The following is an 18,046-nucleotide window of genomic DNA, read 5'->3' as shown; positions in this document are numbered from 1 at the left end:
GCATAGAAAAACATCTGATTGTAGCTTCTCAGATGTTTTTTGTTTGTTTGTTTTTCTTGTTTTTGGTCTATGGTATAAAAAAATTCCGAGAAATCTATTTAAATTTATCAACTGTGTTGAATTAATCAACTGTCCTTCATCAGTATTTTTAGTAAATAGTGACTGATGAAGTCAGGTTTGACTATTTTTACTGTTTAAATTATTTGTCTGGATAATGTGTAAATATAATAAGCTATAAAGAAGAACTAACATACTAGATTAGTATGTTAGGGATCTTCATTTGCAGCCTCCCTGATTCTATAATATAAAGATAATTGATATACAATATATAAAATGAATATCAACATTACTGAACACACCAGCTCATGTATATTGGGAAGGTAGACTCGCTTTTTAAGCATCTGAGTCACAAGTAAACTGATCCCAAGACTCAATGAAAGTGAGTCAAAAGAGTCATATTGACAGATGTGAGGTCTTGCTTTTTTCTGTGATGACAGCAGAGTTGAAGTGAACGTGAATTAAGTGTCCGCTTCTGACGTAGGTTCAGACGCTCCGAACACCGAGCAGCCACAGAGAAAATACTCATTGGCAAACGATGCAAATCGTAAACTTGGCATTCACTCTTTTCTTTCGAACATGAATTACATATTATTTAACTTCTGGGAATTTTTAGATCGTTGCTAAATAGTTTTCATACACATCTGAGACTTTCTCTTGTTTTTTTTCTTGTTGAGTTTTAATTTGTAAACCCAGCCTGCTAAAATAATAGGGGCATCACCTTTCAGACAGACAGGGAGGAATGATTATTTAGTTCCTCTTTTTTTTTTTTTTTTTTTTTTTTTTGGAACAATAAACAGCGGCTGTTTTACAGTGCAGCCAGATAGTGTCGAGTCTCTCCTCCCTTACACACCGCGGACACCTGGCGAGAAGATTTGGATTAAGACTAATGAGCCGGGGGTAAATAATCTCCACGGGAGCGTTTGCAGGGCGAAAACCGACTGACTGTCTCGCTGTGGGATTTGATTTCTACACCTCTGTAGGCTGAAGACGATGTCTGTCCGGGGATACTTAGTCGCTTTTTGCAAATGCACAGTTCTTCTCTCTCTGAGGATTTTGCTTCTTGTGCCTGCAGGGTTGCCAGTCCGCAGCCAAGGAGATTCTCAGTCCGACAACAAAGTGATGGACAATATCACCGTCCGACAAGGGGAGACTGTCTTTCTCAGGTGAGTCAACACATTTTTTTTTTAATGCATTCCTACTCGCGCTGCTGCGTTTGATTCCTATCCCCAAAGTTGAGCGCTGCCTGCGGGCTTTGGTATTTTCATTGTTAAGTGTGGAGAGACAGAAACACGACTCAAGTGTTGTCTGTTTTATCGTGTTCCCGCCACTAAGAAAAAAAAAAGAGGAGGATTTCAAGGGATTAGTGTCTGGAAAACACTCAATTCAGAAGCGATACTCTGCTAATCTGCAGCAGCTGTTAACGAGAGACTTAGCGACTTTAATTGTTGTGTGACGGTGCAGAACTAAAGGTAGGAGGGAAAGTGTGTTTCAGAAACAGTCGTCTGCTGAGGACTGAGGTAGGATGTTGCAGGTGGGAAAAGGAAAAAAAAAAACAAAACCTGACTGTAAATAGTCCGGCCGTAGAAATGGATTGACTAGCATTCCATCAAGACTGGAGATTGTCTGCGGTGACCTTTCCCCTCCTCTGCGCCCTCTGAGGCTTCAGCGGACACAAGAAGGATTGACGTTGCTTTCAAGTGCTGCCGGAAATGTCCAAAGTACCTTGAGCAGTAATCACAATGGCTAAAGGAAGAGATTTTCTTTGATGTCACAGCTGGCGAGATGCTGTGCGTGGGATGGGGGGCATATGGTGGGGGGTCAATGTTACCAGCTGATGGTGACCGTATTGTACATTATGCTTGATAAGCTGGTTGTATGAATGACATTAAAATAAGTGACAGGAAGGTCTGTGTGAGGCTGTCTATACACTGTCTGCAGACTTTTGTGTGACAGTAATTTTGTGTAGTTTTACTTGATGTACTTGACGTCCAATATAAAACAATTTAGTCAGCTACAATGACACCTCAAAGATGCAGGCTATGGTTACTGTATCCATCCACAGCTGTCGAAGACATGTAGCCACAAACATATTTTACAATAATAATAATAATAATACCATGAGTTGTTGTCATTGTTCATTATCTGAGTTCATTGTCTGCATGCATTTATTTGCTGGGGATGTAGAAACACAGCTATTTGGCGTCTGTATCCTGAAGAAGGACACGTATTATGTCTCTGTGTGAATGTGCCATTACAACTCAGTATTTATCTTGTACATATCTACTTAATTTTTGGCCAATGTTTTAAAAATCCCATCAGTCCTTAACGAACAGACAAAGTCAAACAGCTACTCATGTTGCAACATCATAACTGATCCTAACTTAGCAAAGTGTATTAGCAACCCAACATTGTGGTTCTGGAACCAGCACATTTGGAAATTATTTACAACCTCACACTGATTCATAAACTGGAGTCCTGACAGGCCCATTGATTCATCAGGTTCCAGCAGGGCATCAATAAGGTGAGGAGGAGCTCAGCTTGCTTCATTTACTGAAAGCAGACATGGTGAGAGAAGGAGGAAAGGTCAGTGGCCAGGATGCTAACCACGGTACAGCAAAACACAGTAAAAGGGAGGGTTCTGTCTTATAATGTTCTGGTCTCTTACATATGTACAGGAAGATGTTTATCAACACCTGTCCAACACCATGCATGGGGCATATATGTCTGTTTAAGGTTGACAGGCAGCCAATTTTCACAGAGAATTAATGTATAAATGAATAAAAATTCAGATACCCTTGCCCTTACTGTATAAGGGCAAAAATATTTTTGATGTTTTTATTGTTGATGAACGGTGGCAGAAGAAGGTTGCATTTGCATTATGACCACCTGTGCAATTAAATGCAATCCAACACAGCGGCTCTGCCATGAATTCTTCTTTTACAAGGTGACAATTTTCTTGGGTTTTAGGTTAAAACTGTCAGAAAGGTGATAATTCTACTATGTGTTTATTATTGACGTGAAGGTGGGTATTTGAGTCGACCTGAAGTGCAGTAGAAGAAGAGGTGGTTCTAATGTTTCGGCCACCTCATTCAATTTAAATAGGGTCGCAAAACATTAGAAACCACCTCCTGATCAGAGTATTTGCTAATGTTACATACACAGTTTAAATACTGAGAACAATGGAAAGTTGTAGACCCAGCTGTTAACAGTTCCAGATGACTTTCAGTGTTCACTCGTGACCCCCCTTCAGCACCATGGACAGCACACTGCCTGCAGGCTGCAAGCAGCAAAGAGAAGTTAGCTGCCAGTCCATGTCTCTGCTGCATGTTACCCTGTCAGAGCTCTTTTTTTCTTTCAGAGACTGTCCTCTAATAAAGACAAACAAACAGGTATATTTTGTTGTAGACATACTATATGCTGCATATTTTTATTCATTAGTTTCACTCTGGTGGTCTACTGAAATAATTATCTGTATCTTCTGCTAGCATCCTTATACAGCATCCCTTCTTTTGCTCTGTCTGACATAGTTCATCTTTGATCATGTCAATTTCACTGATTCTGTTTTGGATCATGGTCCAAGTCAGTAAAATATCCATTGCTGTTGAGCTTCGTAGCCAAATGAATCCCCAAATGGACATTATAATATGTCTGTTACACTAACCTACCGCTGAGACAGATACTGGCAAAAAAAAAAAAATGAATAAATAAACTAAAAAACAAATGACCAGCAAGTCTTATTTAAATATATCCAATCTAATAGGTCTAATGTCCAAAAAATGTATTTATTTATTTTTTCTTGATAACTTGATCAGCATTACCCCGCTTATAAATGGTAAATGGTCTGCACTTATATAGCGCTTTTCTAGCGCTTTACACTGCTTCTTATTCACCCATTCACACTCACAATCACACACACATTCATACACCGATGGGGGGTTCAGTGTCTTGCTCAAGGACACTTTGATATGTGACCAGAGGAGCTGGGGCTTGAACCAACAACTGTGAGATTGGTGGATAACCGCTCTACCTTCCTGCGCCACAGTCGCCCCGTATAGTCCGTGACCGGTCAGATTGTAGTTGCACCACTGCAGATATTACAGATACCTGTAGTGGTGCAACAACGCTACAGGTTAAGTTTGACTTAAAGTAATTTTATGTGCACTGTGAAAACACCAGTAATTAATTTATCTGATATACACTAAATGACAAAGTAATTATATGATTGTCATAGTCTTGATGACTGAGACAACATCAGGTATTTATGACAAAGCCCCAAGCTTGTTTATGTATTTAATGGCATTAAAAGTGACAAAGCTTTTTACTTTTAATTGTGATGGGGTAAAGGAGTCAGTATAGGGACTTAACCATATTCTGTTTCCTGTATGTGGCTATTTTTGTGCCTAAACCAAGCACTAAATGGTTTATTATCTGCAACAGATTAAAAGGGAAAGTTGGGAAATTCAAGAAAAAAACTCCACATGTTGTTTAGTTTGGATAACTTTTTTTTCTGGTCTGATCAAATACATATTACTATATCGAAACCAACCTGCACAATACTCCTAGTGCTGTAGATGAAAACCTATTGCACTTTTGAAATTGGCATGCAATGCCATTATCACTTCACTCTCAGCTATGTACAGGTCAATGGATCTGGCAAGTCTGAACTTGCCATGATGTGCATCAATCCTGCAGGCTGAGCAGTAATAGCTGTTTCAGTCTTCAATTGATTCACTCATTGTATGGCTGTGCCATGCTTTTATCTTGTTGTTGAGTGCCCACTCATACAGTCACCTTAGCTGAAAAGGCATTTGAAACTAAACTGCACGGTGTACTTCAGTATTGACTGCGCACTCTTTTTCAATTTGTCGTATACACTGATGAGCCACAGTATTAACCTGGTGGCTTTGATACTGTGATGAACAGGGGTCTGGTTTCTGGCTACACAGCCCCATACACAATGCCCTGTATGACAACTAACCAGCATTTAAACTACCTGGTAGTAATAATGTTGTTGCTGAGCCTTATACTTAATTGTCTACTGGCATCCTAAGTGACAAACACAATAGTGTGTAGGTTTGCTGTATTTACTGTAATGCATACAGCACTTTAAAAAGTTCAAAGTATGAAAATTCAACCCATTTGAGGCACATGGGAAATATAGCAAAATTAAATACAGATAGTGTAGTGACAGTAGCATCCATGACACAGGTAGGCCACTTTATATCAGCTAACTAAGCCAGTTTTTATTGCATTTATTGCATAGAATTGTGTTTTGTGGCACAAATGATGTTACAGACGTGGGACTCACCATCCCTGCTGTGCTCTGTGCTAACAAGCTCCCCACTGCCCTTTTTGAGGACTTCCAAAACAGAGGGTGGCATCACATGTTAAATTCAAGAAAGTCAGAGCTGCTTTGTCCATTTTTATGTATGTTGGTTTCAGAGCTGTGGTCTCATGGAGATGATGTATAAATAACACTAATTATCCATTTATTTCAGTGTGATATGAGCTCCGATTCTCCAGTCGATCTGCTGCTGAAGCCTCATGGGGACTGAGCAGAGTATTACAGAGTTACAGCTAGTTATCTAACAACATGCTTTACATAAAAAAAAATTAAGACATAAGCAAGATGGACATATCTAGTTAAAATTTCAAACAATCTGCCACTGCAAAAATACAAAAACAGTGTTTCCTTTTTGTTGATTAGATGACACCAAAACCAAATCAACATGTGTAGAAATGGCTTTACCCAAACAGTGATGCAGTTTGATTGCATCCAAAAGTAGATGAGGGAAGTTTTTTGTGTGATTGAATAAGCTGAGCCTACGTTACAAAGGACACATCTTTACTGCAAAAGCAAACGACAAACTAGTTGTATTTGGTGAATTTGAATCTCAATAGAACAACCTTTTAATATAGTTTCTTTTGTTAATGTACTTTACAAATGTGTTGCTGCAAGTTAGTGTATAGCATCTTATAATAGTACAAACATAGCTGCACTAAAGTAACAAATAGATAAAATAAACGTAAATCAAATTTTAATATAGCCCAATATCACAAATCACAAATTTGCCTCATGGGGCTCTCTACAACATTGTTGTAGAAAAATAACATCATCTGTCTTTACACCCTATTAATTGGATAAGGAAAATGTATTCACAGGAAATAATATGGAAGAAAGCTCAGTAAGAGCAACTTAGGTGGAAAGACTCTTCCATAACAGAGAGACATGCAACAGACATGTGTAAAAACATAACAAGTGAGATTTACACTCATCACAAAATCACCCATCACAAAAAATGTTGTGGAACCTCCAGGCGTAGCCAACAGACTGGACTAACGACCTCCCCTTCACCATGAAAACCTTGAAGGAGGACAGACCACAAACATATAAGAATAGGCTAAGCCTTCTAGGTACTGGGATCCAGATCCAACCTGTCTGAAATGAAGCACTGACAGTGATGAAAAGAGGTTGGTGGTCAGTGGTTCAAAGAGGACCAAAAGGCCTATAGTGAAAGGCAGGTCAGGGACAAGGATATTTGTTAGTCATTACTCTATAATAATGTGCATCACAAACAATGTTGTACTTAGTGGTGAGAATACTGTATAATACAAATGGAATAAAGTATTTGCTGTTTGGGGGATCAACAGTGAGGAATAGACAGTACTTGAGTGAAAAAGATATTATATTTAATGGAGAAAATATGTGCTTGTATAACTGCAAACATCGAGTGTGCACAAATCAGCCACAACATTGATACATAGTGGTTTCAATGTGTGAATGATGTGCTAAAGTTTAAATACTGAATAAAATGTTTTTAGAAAATAGTGCATTTTTGGTCTCTGTTGAATTTAGTATTGTTTAATCGAGAATGCTTATAGAGAGAGTAAAGGAGGCAGAGTGGACAGTAAAGCAGAAAGAGTAAAAATCCTATTTTTTTGGACAGCTAAGCATGCACATATTGACTGCCTGGGGACACTGCATCAGTTCAGATCAAGAATTCTACCTTCAGCAGAGCAGCTGCGACCACAGTCTCCCAGCAAAGGTCTCGGAGTGTGAAGAAGCTCCAACTGCATCCCAACAGGGCTGCTGACCTTGGCGAGTAGACCTCCCAAGGCCTGAAACCATAGTACTACAGGGTGCTCATCATCTTTCTGCATATACCATCCAGCATCTCTCTTGAGATCTTATTTTGGAGTTATTTTGGACATTTTTGCTTCTTCCTTCAGACTTTTTTCAGAAACCCTCCACAGCCTGACTAGACGAATAATAGACAGAAATCTCAGCATTTAAGGCATTTTTTAGTTTTAACTGATAACTTCTACACTCGCTTCATAAACCATATAATCTGAATGAGTTTTGTCGTTTTGCTGTGTCGTTTTGGTCCCTTTTCCTATGTGTATGTGACGTAAAACCTGTAGATGCCTGCTTCTGTTATCTTGTTCTTGATTTAACTATAATATTCTCGTAGCAGCAATAGAATGATAGCAGTTTAAACTGTGTTCTCATGTAGCATATTTAATTTGTGTCAGTGCTAGTGAGAAGGTAGCCGGGTAAACATTAGGGGACAGTAGCAGGTTATGAATGCTTTTACCTCATTTTCATTAAAAACCTGTTTTTAGAGTTTTAGAGTTTTAGTCAGGCTAGTCAGTGTGAAGGCTGAACTGCATTCCTGGGCTGGAGTGCTAGGGCAGCACTAAAGAAGAAAACATTTCAAAGTCTCACAAAAAAGGAACTATGAAAATGGATGAGGCTTCATTCCGCCCTTCATGTTGTCATTTTTTTTAGAACGATTATATGTATTTTTTTCATTGCCCTACACTCATGGCTTTCTGTTGATTGGCCACTCTTGGCTCAAGGTGTTTTAGATTTCTCCTATTCTGCAGAATAAGCAGTTAAATCTGTAAGGATGGCAGTTAAAGGCACATATACTGAGTTTAATATACGGACATTGACTATATAAGGTTAACACGTGGCATTGAATTCAAGCAGCAGAAGGCTGAACCACCTTTTTGTTATTGTATGTTAGCATATTGGTAGCACTGTGTTTCCTTAAAGTTCACTATAACTAGACTAAATAAAAATCCATGTCTGCCCACTGACATGGATTTAAAAAGAAACCAGCTCCCTCTTGAGACTGCGATTAATGAATGTCACCATAGTGGCCGAGGTGGGCCGACAACCTCCCGAGACGCTTATCTACCAGCACAGACCATGCTGGTCTCAGAGCCACGTCTTGTTAACATTTATTCCTTTCTCTTGTAGCTGCCTGAATGCATTTGTGATTCAGGCTAAATGTTTCAGGGAAGAGTTGCTATTCAAAACAAGGAGACACTTTTAATTGTCTTGATATTTAGTTTCTGTTGTAGAAATGTTTGCTTGACACATGTATACGTTTGTGTTCTTGGTCTCACTCTCGTGGCCTTTGGCTTGTTTATTGTATCGTGTTATGAATACAAGTATAAGTGCAAAAACCTCTTTGCTGTCACTCATGGAGACTTTTCTATCTTGTCTATATTTGGAGTTAAAGGAGCTTTAAGGGCATTCATTTTATTCCGCATATGCCACGGGCCAAGACTGGAAAGCTGATAATTTGATTTCACAGAGGGATGCTAATGATTCTCTGTAATTCCATTTTCTTTCACCTTGCATCATCTAGCCAGGGTGCTATCTATCAGTCTCATGTTTTCCCCTTATTGTCTTCAATGTTACTGTCCCAGAAAGAGGTTTTCACCATCAAAACAAAAAGGCTTTAGTTGCGACAATAGCAGCAGATCTAGATGTAATTTTATAAGCTTAGAAGATTTTATTGAGTTATTTCTGTTTAAGTTGTACCATAAGTGAAAGCATTTTTCTCATTTAAGTTGTTGATTTGTGTTTGTGTTATTGAATGTCACTTATTCTAAGTGGCAGTCAAAGACTGAAGTCTGTGTTAGCGGTGAAAGGTGAATATACTAAACATGCACAATTCATAAATCATAAGCTCCTTCTTGGTCTTATTCCAATCATGCAGTATGAGGAAGTAATATCAGATTGCAGCTAAAATATATCGTTGTGCTTTTGTGAAATAGAAATTAAATTTAGTTGTTTTGGATCGTAGAAAAAAAATGTAATTAATAAAACGGTAGCCTTTGGTAACATAAGGCAGAAGCGGTATCATCAGCATAAAAGTAACATTTATTCTTCTGTTGAAAAATAAGTATGTTACGATGTTATGGTTTGTATTTGAAGTGGGGGTAACATTAATCTTTGTGAGCCATGTTAAGAGTTGATTTGAAAATGTGACTCTTTGTCAATTGTCACCCAGCTTTCATATTCAGTTGTGTCTAAAAGATGATAGAAGAGTGTAAGAATGACCTCTGGTTAATGACTGATGAAACATGATTTTGATGACGGCAAAGCCTTCATTTGAAACCTATTAGACATACGATAGTGAGAGATTTAAATTTTATTTGATGAGTTTTTACAATGAATGTGCAGTTTGATGTTTGATGACATGCTTATTTGGAGATGTAATATAATGCAGGCACTGTTAACGATCGAGTTTTCTTACTTTGACAAGTTAGAAAATTGAAGGGTTCATTAATTTCACTGTGATTTGAGTTGTATAATCAGGCATCCAACAGCTAAAAGGCAGCGGGGTGAGAACTGTTGGGCCGTGTGCTACACTCACATTTCATCCGCAACATACTGTATCATAATGAAGAACATGTAGTTGTTGTTTAGTGTTGGATTTCATGAAATTAACTTGTGCAGATGCTCTGGGAAAGAGCTTGGCCTACATTTACAGACTTTGTATTGTTGATAAGAATAATCTCATATCTCCAGTGGATTACTGAGTAAGGACTGAACTGTGGAACAACGGTGGTTCATCGTTAGTAATTTCTGGAAGATGCCCCCCTTTTTTTTCATCTCTGTCTCCACTCTCACACTTGTCTTGCTTTTGAAGTGATTTAATTCTGCCTTGAATGCTGTCCAGGAAATTACAAAGTCACTGTAATGAAGTGTGGCTGATTGGACAAGTGCCCTTGTGTGAACATTCATTTTTCAGCTATTCAGGAATTTTGAAGATGTGCAGGTTGGATAGAACAGATTGATTTTTATAACCTTAACCCCCAGGAATGTGCAGCTTTCTGCTACCATTTCTGTAACATTGATAATCTTGTGAGAGGGCTGTTGCCCAAAAAACCAAGCTGAGGCTGGAAGTCTGATTTAGTCATTTGGAACAACTTAAGCAGTTTCAGTCTGTGCCTGTATGGAGGCCCAGTAAACTAAATGGTTTTGGTATTTTAATTAAAGTTGAATATATCTTTAAAGATAACATGGAAACAATATATTATTTTCACTTAATATTTTCACTGCAGATTTTTTTTAAAAGTTATTTTTATTATAATTTTCAAAACCCTATGTATTTAATGACAAATTCCCCCTTTTTTTCCATGTTACATTTTCCATCATTCATTTCATAGTTTTTTACATGACACTAGTGTCACCATTGCTCTGCTTCCAGCCAATTATATGTGTCATCAGCCTCACAGCAGGCTCAACATTAGCTACTAAAATGTAACCAGCTAACAATGACAAAATCATTCTAAATCAATCTAGCAGAAGCTGCTGCTGTATATAAAGTGCCTGGTTTCTGTTTTATTATCAAAGAGTGGCACATGCTACCCGGTGAGCCAGTTAACTGGATAGTTATAGTAGTAGTTATAGTCGTTTTTCATAAGAATTAGGTGAATTTTAATATTTGAATATATTATATATATATATACTTTTTACTTTATGTCTTTAAAGTAAAATAGTGTCTTCATTTAGTTTAAAATGTTGCATTTATTTGGCTAATATTTACTTTGGCCCTCCAAATGCGTGTGCCACCAGGATGGCCACCAAAGATCATTCTGTTGTGTGATTGCAATAAACAGTGTGAGGGTTTGCAAAGCTCTGCTTGTGCTGCAGCATCTTGTCCATTTAAGAAGGACTCCAGTCCTGTCTGGGTATTAGACGAGGAGATGGGTGGGAGAGAGGTGGAGTGCTCAGGATTATGTGCTTAAAAGATTCTCTCCCTCCCCTTTAGCACCAAGATATCAATACTGCAGGCCACTGTGCTCATGCACACACACAGTGACACATGCACGCTTTTTACTAACACAAGGATTAGAAATGGATATACCTCTCAATTGCTTTGGCAGGCCAAACACGGGGAAATATATAAAGCATCCACAGAGGTCATAAAATCTGCAAAGTTATTAAATATGATTGGGAAAAATATTGATGTGATTTAAAGTGTGAACAAACAACACGTCCTTTTGGGTAAAGGTAAAATAGAGTTTTAGCCATAGTTTGAAACTCATGGGAATAGAATTCACATTGATTGTATGAATTAGGTCTGAAATTAACCACACACAATCTGAATACAGTCAACAACAGTAATATAAGCTAAATATAAAATTACTGTTTACTTGCAAATAGGTAACCAGGTTACTGGAAATTCGCGTGTACATGCAGCAGATCTGTCCATCTCAGACCTATTTTGGTACCATAGCTCACAAATTTTACCTGTAAAGTGACAGAAAATGCTGCTTTCTTTTTACTTTTTTCTTTTTGCTGTGTTCATGTCTCTGCAGAATAGAGAGGCACAGAGTGACAGCACAGAGGGAGAGAAGAAAAGAGAGGGGAGAGAGACAGCTGATACACAGTGTGAACTGTCTGAATAGAAAAAATAAATCAGGGGTGGAAAGCGACATTTTTAGACTTCCATGAGGCACTTTGTGTTAGTTTCACTTTCAGTCAGACTTTGATTTAAAAATGAAGCAGCATCACTCCATAACGATCTCTCCTTTTATTATGTCGTTCACTCTGCTGCTGTCCTGTCTGGAGCCTTTTTTTTCACAAGCTGTTGGAGAAAGCTGATTAGAATCCTGGTTACACATATACATGGCATCTTTGGGAGATATCTACCTGAATACATCAGGTTTTTCTAATCAACTATCCCAATTTCAGGTTCCCTGTTTATATGACAGTGCAGGTTAATTCACTGAGTGATGGATAATAATAGCACACTGTCCATTCATGGAATTGTATGTCTGTATATTCATACATTTCTGGTTTTAGCACTTTTCTACTATTTACTCTATTGAGTTAGATTCTTTGAACAAGGTCAACTATGAAGCCCCGATTCACACGGCCTCCTCCAAAACCTTGATGTTAAGATTTGACTGCTAGTTGAACTCATCCATGGAGCATTAATGTTGGCATAATCTTCTCAGTGTTTGAGGCTGGTATTCTTTATTTTCTTTAGCAGAGGTAAGTCTTAGTTTTAATTTTCTGGTGTAGCCCTCATAAGTGGCAGTGCCGCATAGCACTGGCGTCACAAAGTTTTTCAGATTGATCTGTCTTACTTAAAAGGATGGCTGTTGCCACTGTGGGCTACTACAATCAAATAGGCCTCTTTTCTGCATCAACACACAAGAACACAAGTGATTGTTTAAAATTTCTTACAAAGGTCAGGAAATCAACTAATTAATTACCTTTTAACAAGGCCCAGCCTATTAATTTAAAACATTTTCAATTGTCTTTGTTCTTAATATGGTTACTTTGAAGAATCTAAAGAAAGTATCTCTGTTTGACAAAGACATAAATCTTTTCCTTTTTACATAATCCTTCATCTCTATCTGGCAAACATACTAAAAACAAAACAAAACAGACATGAAAAAAGATGCATTTGTCCTTGCATCTGTGAAGGGTTCCATAAAAAGTGTCAGTGGATGATAAAGTGTAGAATCAGTAGTAAACATAGTAAACATACACAGTAGCTGGAGTATCTGGCAGCTCCCTCCCATGAGCAATTGATGAGAACAAATGAGTGATTGAATGAGCACATCCAATCAATGTGGAAGCCTTACCTCTGCTTTCATTCAAAACCCAGATGGCATTTATGGAAAAAGACATACTGTTGTATTTATTTTTCAGTTTTAATTGTGCCCAACAAACTTCTCCTCTGGCTAAAATAAGTTTTTACTGACTTAAACATCAAAGTAGGGAGACAGGAGTGTGGAGTTATAACAGGCAGGAGGAGGCTCAGCGATACCCTTCATGGGTGATCAGAAACTGTGTGTATGTGACTGTGTGTGCACGCTAGTGGGGGACCTATCTAGATTTAGATATTGATCTAGTGAGTTGAAATAATTTTATCAGAGAATTGTGTGGTCTACCAATCCCAGGGTTGTTGGTTCAATCCCAGGGCACATGTCAAAGTGTCATTAAGCAGGACACTGAACCCAACTTAATTGCTCTTGGTGACTGTTAGCCAGCTGCATAGGAGCTCCTCTATGAGTGTGTGTTATTGTGAGTGTAAATGGGTGAATGAGAAGCAGTTGTAAAGCGCTTTGGGTACCAATAAGGTAGAAAAGTTCTATATAAGTGCAGACCAGCAGAATGCCAGATTCATTTTCTGGACTTTGTCAAAAAAATATTCCATGAATTGTTTAGGAATTTACAACCTTTTTTTTTTATTATTCAAAGGCTCCCACCATTGCTAGGCTGTTAAAAGGGTTAAAAGTTGGATAAACTAATACAATCCTAAATTAAATTGTCAGCTTTAATGCTTAGTAACAAATTTTGTACAGTAAATGACTATTTGAAGTCTGGAGCAACAGCAGACGCTAGTTTTCGTCCTACTGAGCATGCGTGGAGTACTGACAACCAACCCACCTTTAGAAAACAAGTGATAGTATGTTAAAATAGCATTTAATTTCTGGTTCTGCTCCATGCGTTGTTCATAGTGAGTCAGCAACAAGAATTTCTGAGTCATTGCTTCACAGAACAAGCAGAGAATGGTATTCGGGAACAAGCAAACCAAACGTATTTAACAGCATTTCTACTAGAGCTACGATTTCCCGGGTACACTACATGCCAAATTCTATAGCTGGCACTGGTTTGCAAATGCTCCAGTTTAGGGGAAGAAATCAGCTCTTCAGTCTGACTGGACAACGAAAATGGGGTGAGAAAGAAACTGTTACAGATTTGCCAGGCTTAAAGTGGACAAGCTCTTAACGACTGTTTGGCTCATTATGAACGTGATTTGGTTGTTATGACTGTTTGGACCAACTTTGTCCGGGTCAGTCAACACTCACAGTCGGCAGAGACTATTGTTAAGTGTGTGCTGTGTAAAGATTGTATTTCCTGGCAGTTGTTCTCACAAAGATTATTATCAAAGTTCCTGGTTGCCTCCATGAGAACATGCAAGCATTTCCAACTATTGCAGTATTTGCAGGTGTGTCTATCTCCAGAACTTCCAAGTCCTTAGAGTCCTTACAGTTTATTCAGTCGTCAGTTGTGTGCTGCTTCCAGATTGTCAGAGACTGGTAATCTGTAATAGATGGTGTGGAAACAGTCTTTATGAGTAAATTAACCAGTCCTTGATTTTTGCTAGTCTTCAGGTTTGTCCCCAGCCTTAGATGAATTCAAGTCAGGTGATTGACTAAGACATTGCAACAACATTCCACTTCTGTATCTGAAGAATTGCACTGGTGAGCCCGGGGACAGCAACAGGTCTTTAAAACCATGGGAAACTGCTGCAGTGCCTAGCTGGATCACAATCCTCATAAAGAAAACAAATCCAGCAAGGATACACAAGTGACAGCATTTTACTCCTATACAAATGGTTAGTTTAGATTTGGGATTAATCTTTTGTTAAGCAAATATAATTTAAAAGTTAGAACTGGGATAATAATGAATAGGTAGAGATGATGTAAGATGAAAAAGGTAAAAAAGGTTGCAAGCTGAAAGACATTACAGTACATGTGAGTCGAGGCAGTTTGTTTAAATGTCTGTACTAGGATTGTTAAAAAATATGCATTTAAAAAAAATAAATAAATAAATTTATATATATATATATATATATATATATATATATATATATATATGTGTGTGTGTGTTTTTTTTTTAATACATTTTTTATTTCCCCTTATCGGGGAAATCTAGTAACTATTTAGTATTTGGTGATGACAAATTTGGCAGCAATGATACTGTGGTTTTGATAGCTACCTGACCTTTTCCTTACATTATAATGTGCAGTAAATCATGCACTATCTTTCTTTTCTATTAAAACTGAAAGTATTTTTGCAGAGACTCATCCTTCCACCCATGCACAGTTTGGTTTGGTGTCCACTTGTAAGCTTTCAATGAAAACAGAAGGTTGCATGTGAAAATATTCTCGTACTATGAATGTTCTTTGACTCCCCCCTTTTTGAATTTACTACTAGGTCAATAGGGAATTGGACATGGTGAAATCAGTGCACTGTGCTGAGGATTACGGATGATTGGAAGAGTAGAGCGATGGTCTGGTGTTCTCAGAGGAGGGGGGTTGAGGCAAGGTCAACAACAAGTACCGACTGTTATATCCCATCATAAACAGCTTGATTTATTTGACAGGCAATTGAACTAAGGGTGCATAAACATGTAATCACCATCTGTACTAAATCACACTGATTTTGGTGTGAGGGAAATGGAGAACATGTTTTGGGGAGTTTGACCTCCGATAAAGAGAGTCTGGCATGGGGCAAGGATGTCATCCAGTCAGTCTGTCTGTCTCATAGTACAACTCATTGCTCATTGGAATAGCGCAAAAAATCTTGACATCTTCTAGCCACCTCTAGGATATATACATTTATAATCCCCATGAAATGAATCCATTTGGTTTTGGTGTGGCCCATGACTTCCATCATCCACACTATCAGTTCAACCCCCTCTGCTTCCCTCTGCATTGTGTTACTGTATACTGTGTGCAGATCTATCAAACTCCAGTTTGTGATGTAGTAAAGCAATTTAGGTAAATTATATAAATGTCATGCACAATGCACTGGGATTTGAATGTCACATTTAACTGGATGGAAGTGATGCTGAGAGATAATTAAAATGTGTCAGTCGCTGAAAGACAACAATCTCAGCTCTTATCCCTGCCTGTAATATTATCCATGATGTTTCTAAAAAATCACATATACAGTAATTATATACAGTCACAAAACTTTTGTGGTGATGAATTGAAATGCAAACCAACAAAAGGGAGTAAACAAAAGCATTTAAAAGAAGTAGTACTTTAAATGTTATGTAAGTTGGTTTTATTTTTGTATTGATGTGAATGTGCAGTAATGTTGCTTTAAAGATCAGATCTTCTTTATTGTCAATCAACAGATTTCTTTGAAAAAGGCGGCTGATGGTTTGGAGGCTGACTTCAGCTGGCGTTATATATCACCAGAAAAACCTCCTAAACTTCCTCACTTTCTTGCAAGAAGAAAGACCGGCAGTGAAACATAATTTATATTTGTCAATTGAGGGATCAGTGTCCAATTGAAGACTAATTGACAGAATAGCCATGCAATCATTGGTTTTGATAACTTTTTGTTCCTCTATTGCCATTATTACAACAATTCAGGATTTCTGTGAATGAGACTCCCATGAACTTTATTCAGCACAGAAATATTTCTTACAACAATCTCAAGCCATAGCATTCCCTTAAGCAAAGAACATAGTTCAGATATTTAAAAAATATCCCATACCGTCAATTATTTACAGCCATTGCCTTTTGCTAAGCCTTTTCATGGTTGAGCATGGGACATTTTACTGTCCCTGAGGACTTTCCTCTAGTGCTACATTAAGGACTAAATTTACATCTGAGATACTGACATTAAATTTAACACAATTATTGTGCGATTGCTAAGGCAGGTTTCCTCTTCCTACTCTAAAACATTGGCTAAATCATACAGTCTTGTCAACAATGTGACACCTAAACTCTCATATACTGTACAGTAAATCAATTGTCCCAACCCTCTTGCTTTATACATGTAGGCTTTGCCAGATCTAACTCTGACCCTCAGTTTTTTTGTAAGTCTAAATACTATTTGACCATGTTTTGTTCACTAAACCCTAGAACTAGAGGTTGTCCAAATATAACATGTCTGTCGTTTTTTTCGGTACAAATGACCTGTACAGCTATATTTTACGGGAGTTTTTACTTATGTGTCTAAAATCTGAATCACAAATAAAAAGAAACCCTAAATCCAATGTCAACATTTGCTCTTCTCAACTTTGTTGTAATTCTTCCTGCTTGTTTGTATGGATATTAAATACATGCGAATGAATGAGGATCAATTGTTAGGAATAGGAACAGATGATGTGTATGCTGCTCCATGTGTTGTGACATAAAATATCAAGTTTTCATAATTTTTTATTGAATAGATTTTTTTGTTTTTTTGTTTTCTGATGCAATTTGTATTTGCACACATTATTTATTTACAATGCCCTTTGTGCCTTATTATATGTAGGGCAGTTAATAAGTCAAGGATTTGTTTCCAAGCTGTGTCAGTCTGCAACAAGGAACATGCTCTATTCCTCATGGGTATCTCTGCTCCATTAAGCAAGCACGACTAGGTATCTTCCTGTGGATACAGTCAAATCAGCTACTATTCAGAGCAGATTATCTTTCCCTGAGCAGTATTTCTGAGCAGTACCTCACTTTCCTAAAGTGCTCAGATGTCTGATTCTATAGTGGGAGCAGAGATAGACTGTACTAGAGATTAGGGAATTCTTCATCCTGAATGCACCCGGGAGCTTTAAAGAAGAGGTAAGTCAGAGATGTTACTTCTCACCACTACTTTAGTTCCTAGTTTCTTCCCTCCTGACATGCAGCGCCTGCATCACAGTGTAACGCAATATACTGATGCAGGTATTGAGCTTTCAGCAGCTTTCTGTTCATTCAGAGAAAGACTGTCTCCTCATGTTACTGTTCATCTCTTTAATACAGTATGAAATGAAAAACAGAGTCCTGGAGTGCAGCATTTAGTTCAGCTTGATCCTTGAAAAAAACATCCAGCTTTATTTTTTATTTTCTTTGTTGTTTGTTGAGAAAATAGCGGTCACCACAGCATGAGGAAGAAGTCCTCTAACTGCTAAAATCATTCTGGAATTCTTCGGTACATTGAAACAATA

At 37.8% G+C, this 18,046-nt stretch overlaps 1 protein-coding gene across 3 annotated transcripts in view; it reads left to right on the top strand.

Moving 5' to 3' along the window:
* ntm (neurotrimin) overlaps positions 1-18,046 on the top strand; it is a 438,896-nt gene that overhangs the window by 292,493 nt on the left and 128,357 nt on the right. For 2 of the 3 annotated variants that reach the window (XM_067494550.1, XM_067494551.1), the window contains exon 2: positions 1,133-1,223. In XM_067494550.1, coding sequence (XP_067350651.1) covers positions 1,133-1,223 — 91 coding nt within the window. Of the gene's footprint in view, positions 1-898; positions 1,224-18,046 lie in introns of those variants that run through there. The other variant, XM_067494549.1, reaches the window with a different exon arrangement.

This window comes from Channa argus, chromosome 24, assembly GCF_033026475.1.
Source record: "Channa argus isolate prfri chromosome 24, Channa argus male v1.0, whole genome shotgun sequence".
NCBI lineage: Eukaryota > Metazoa > Chordata > Actinopteri > Anabantiformes > Channidae > Channa > Channa argus.
This window is presented reverse-complemented; position numbering and strand designations above follow the sequence as displayed.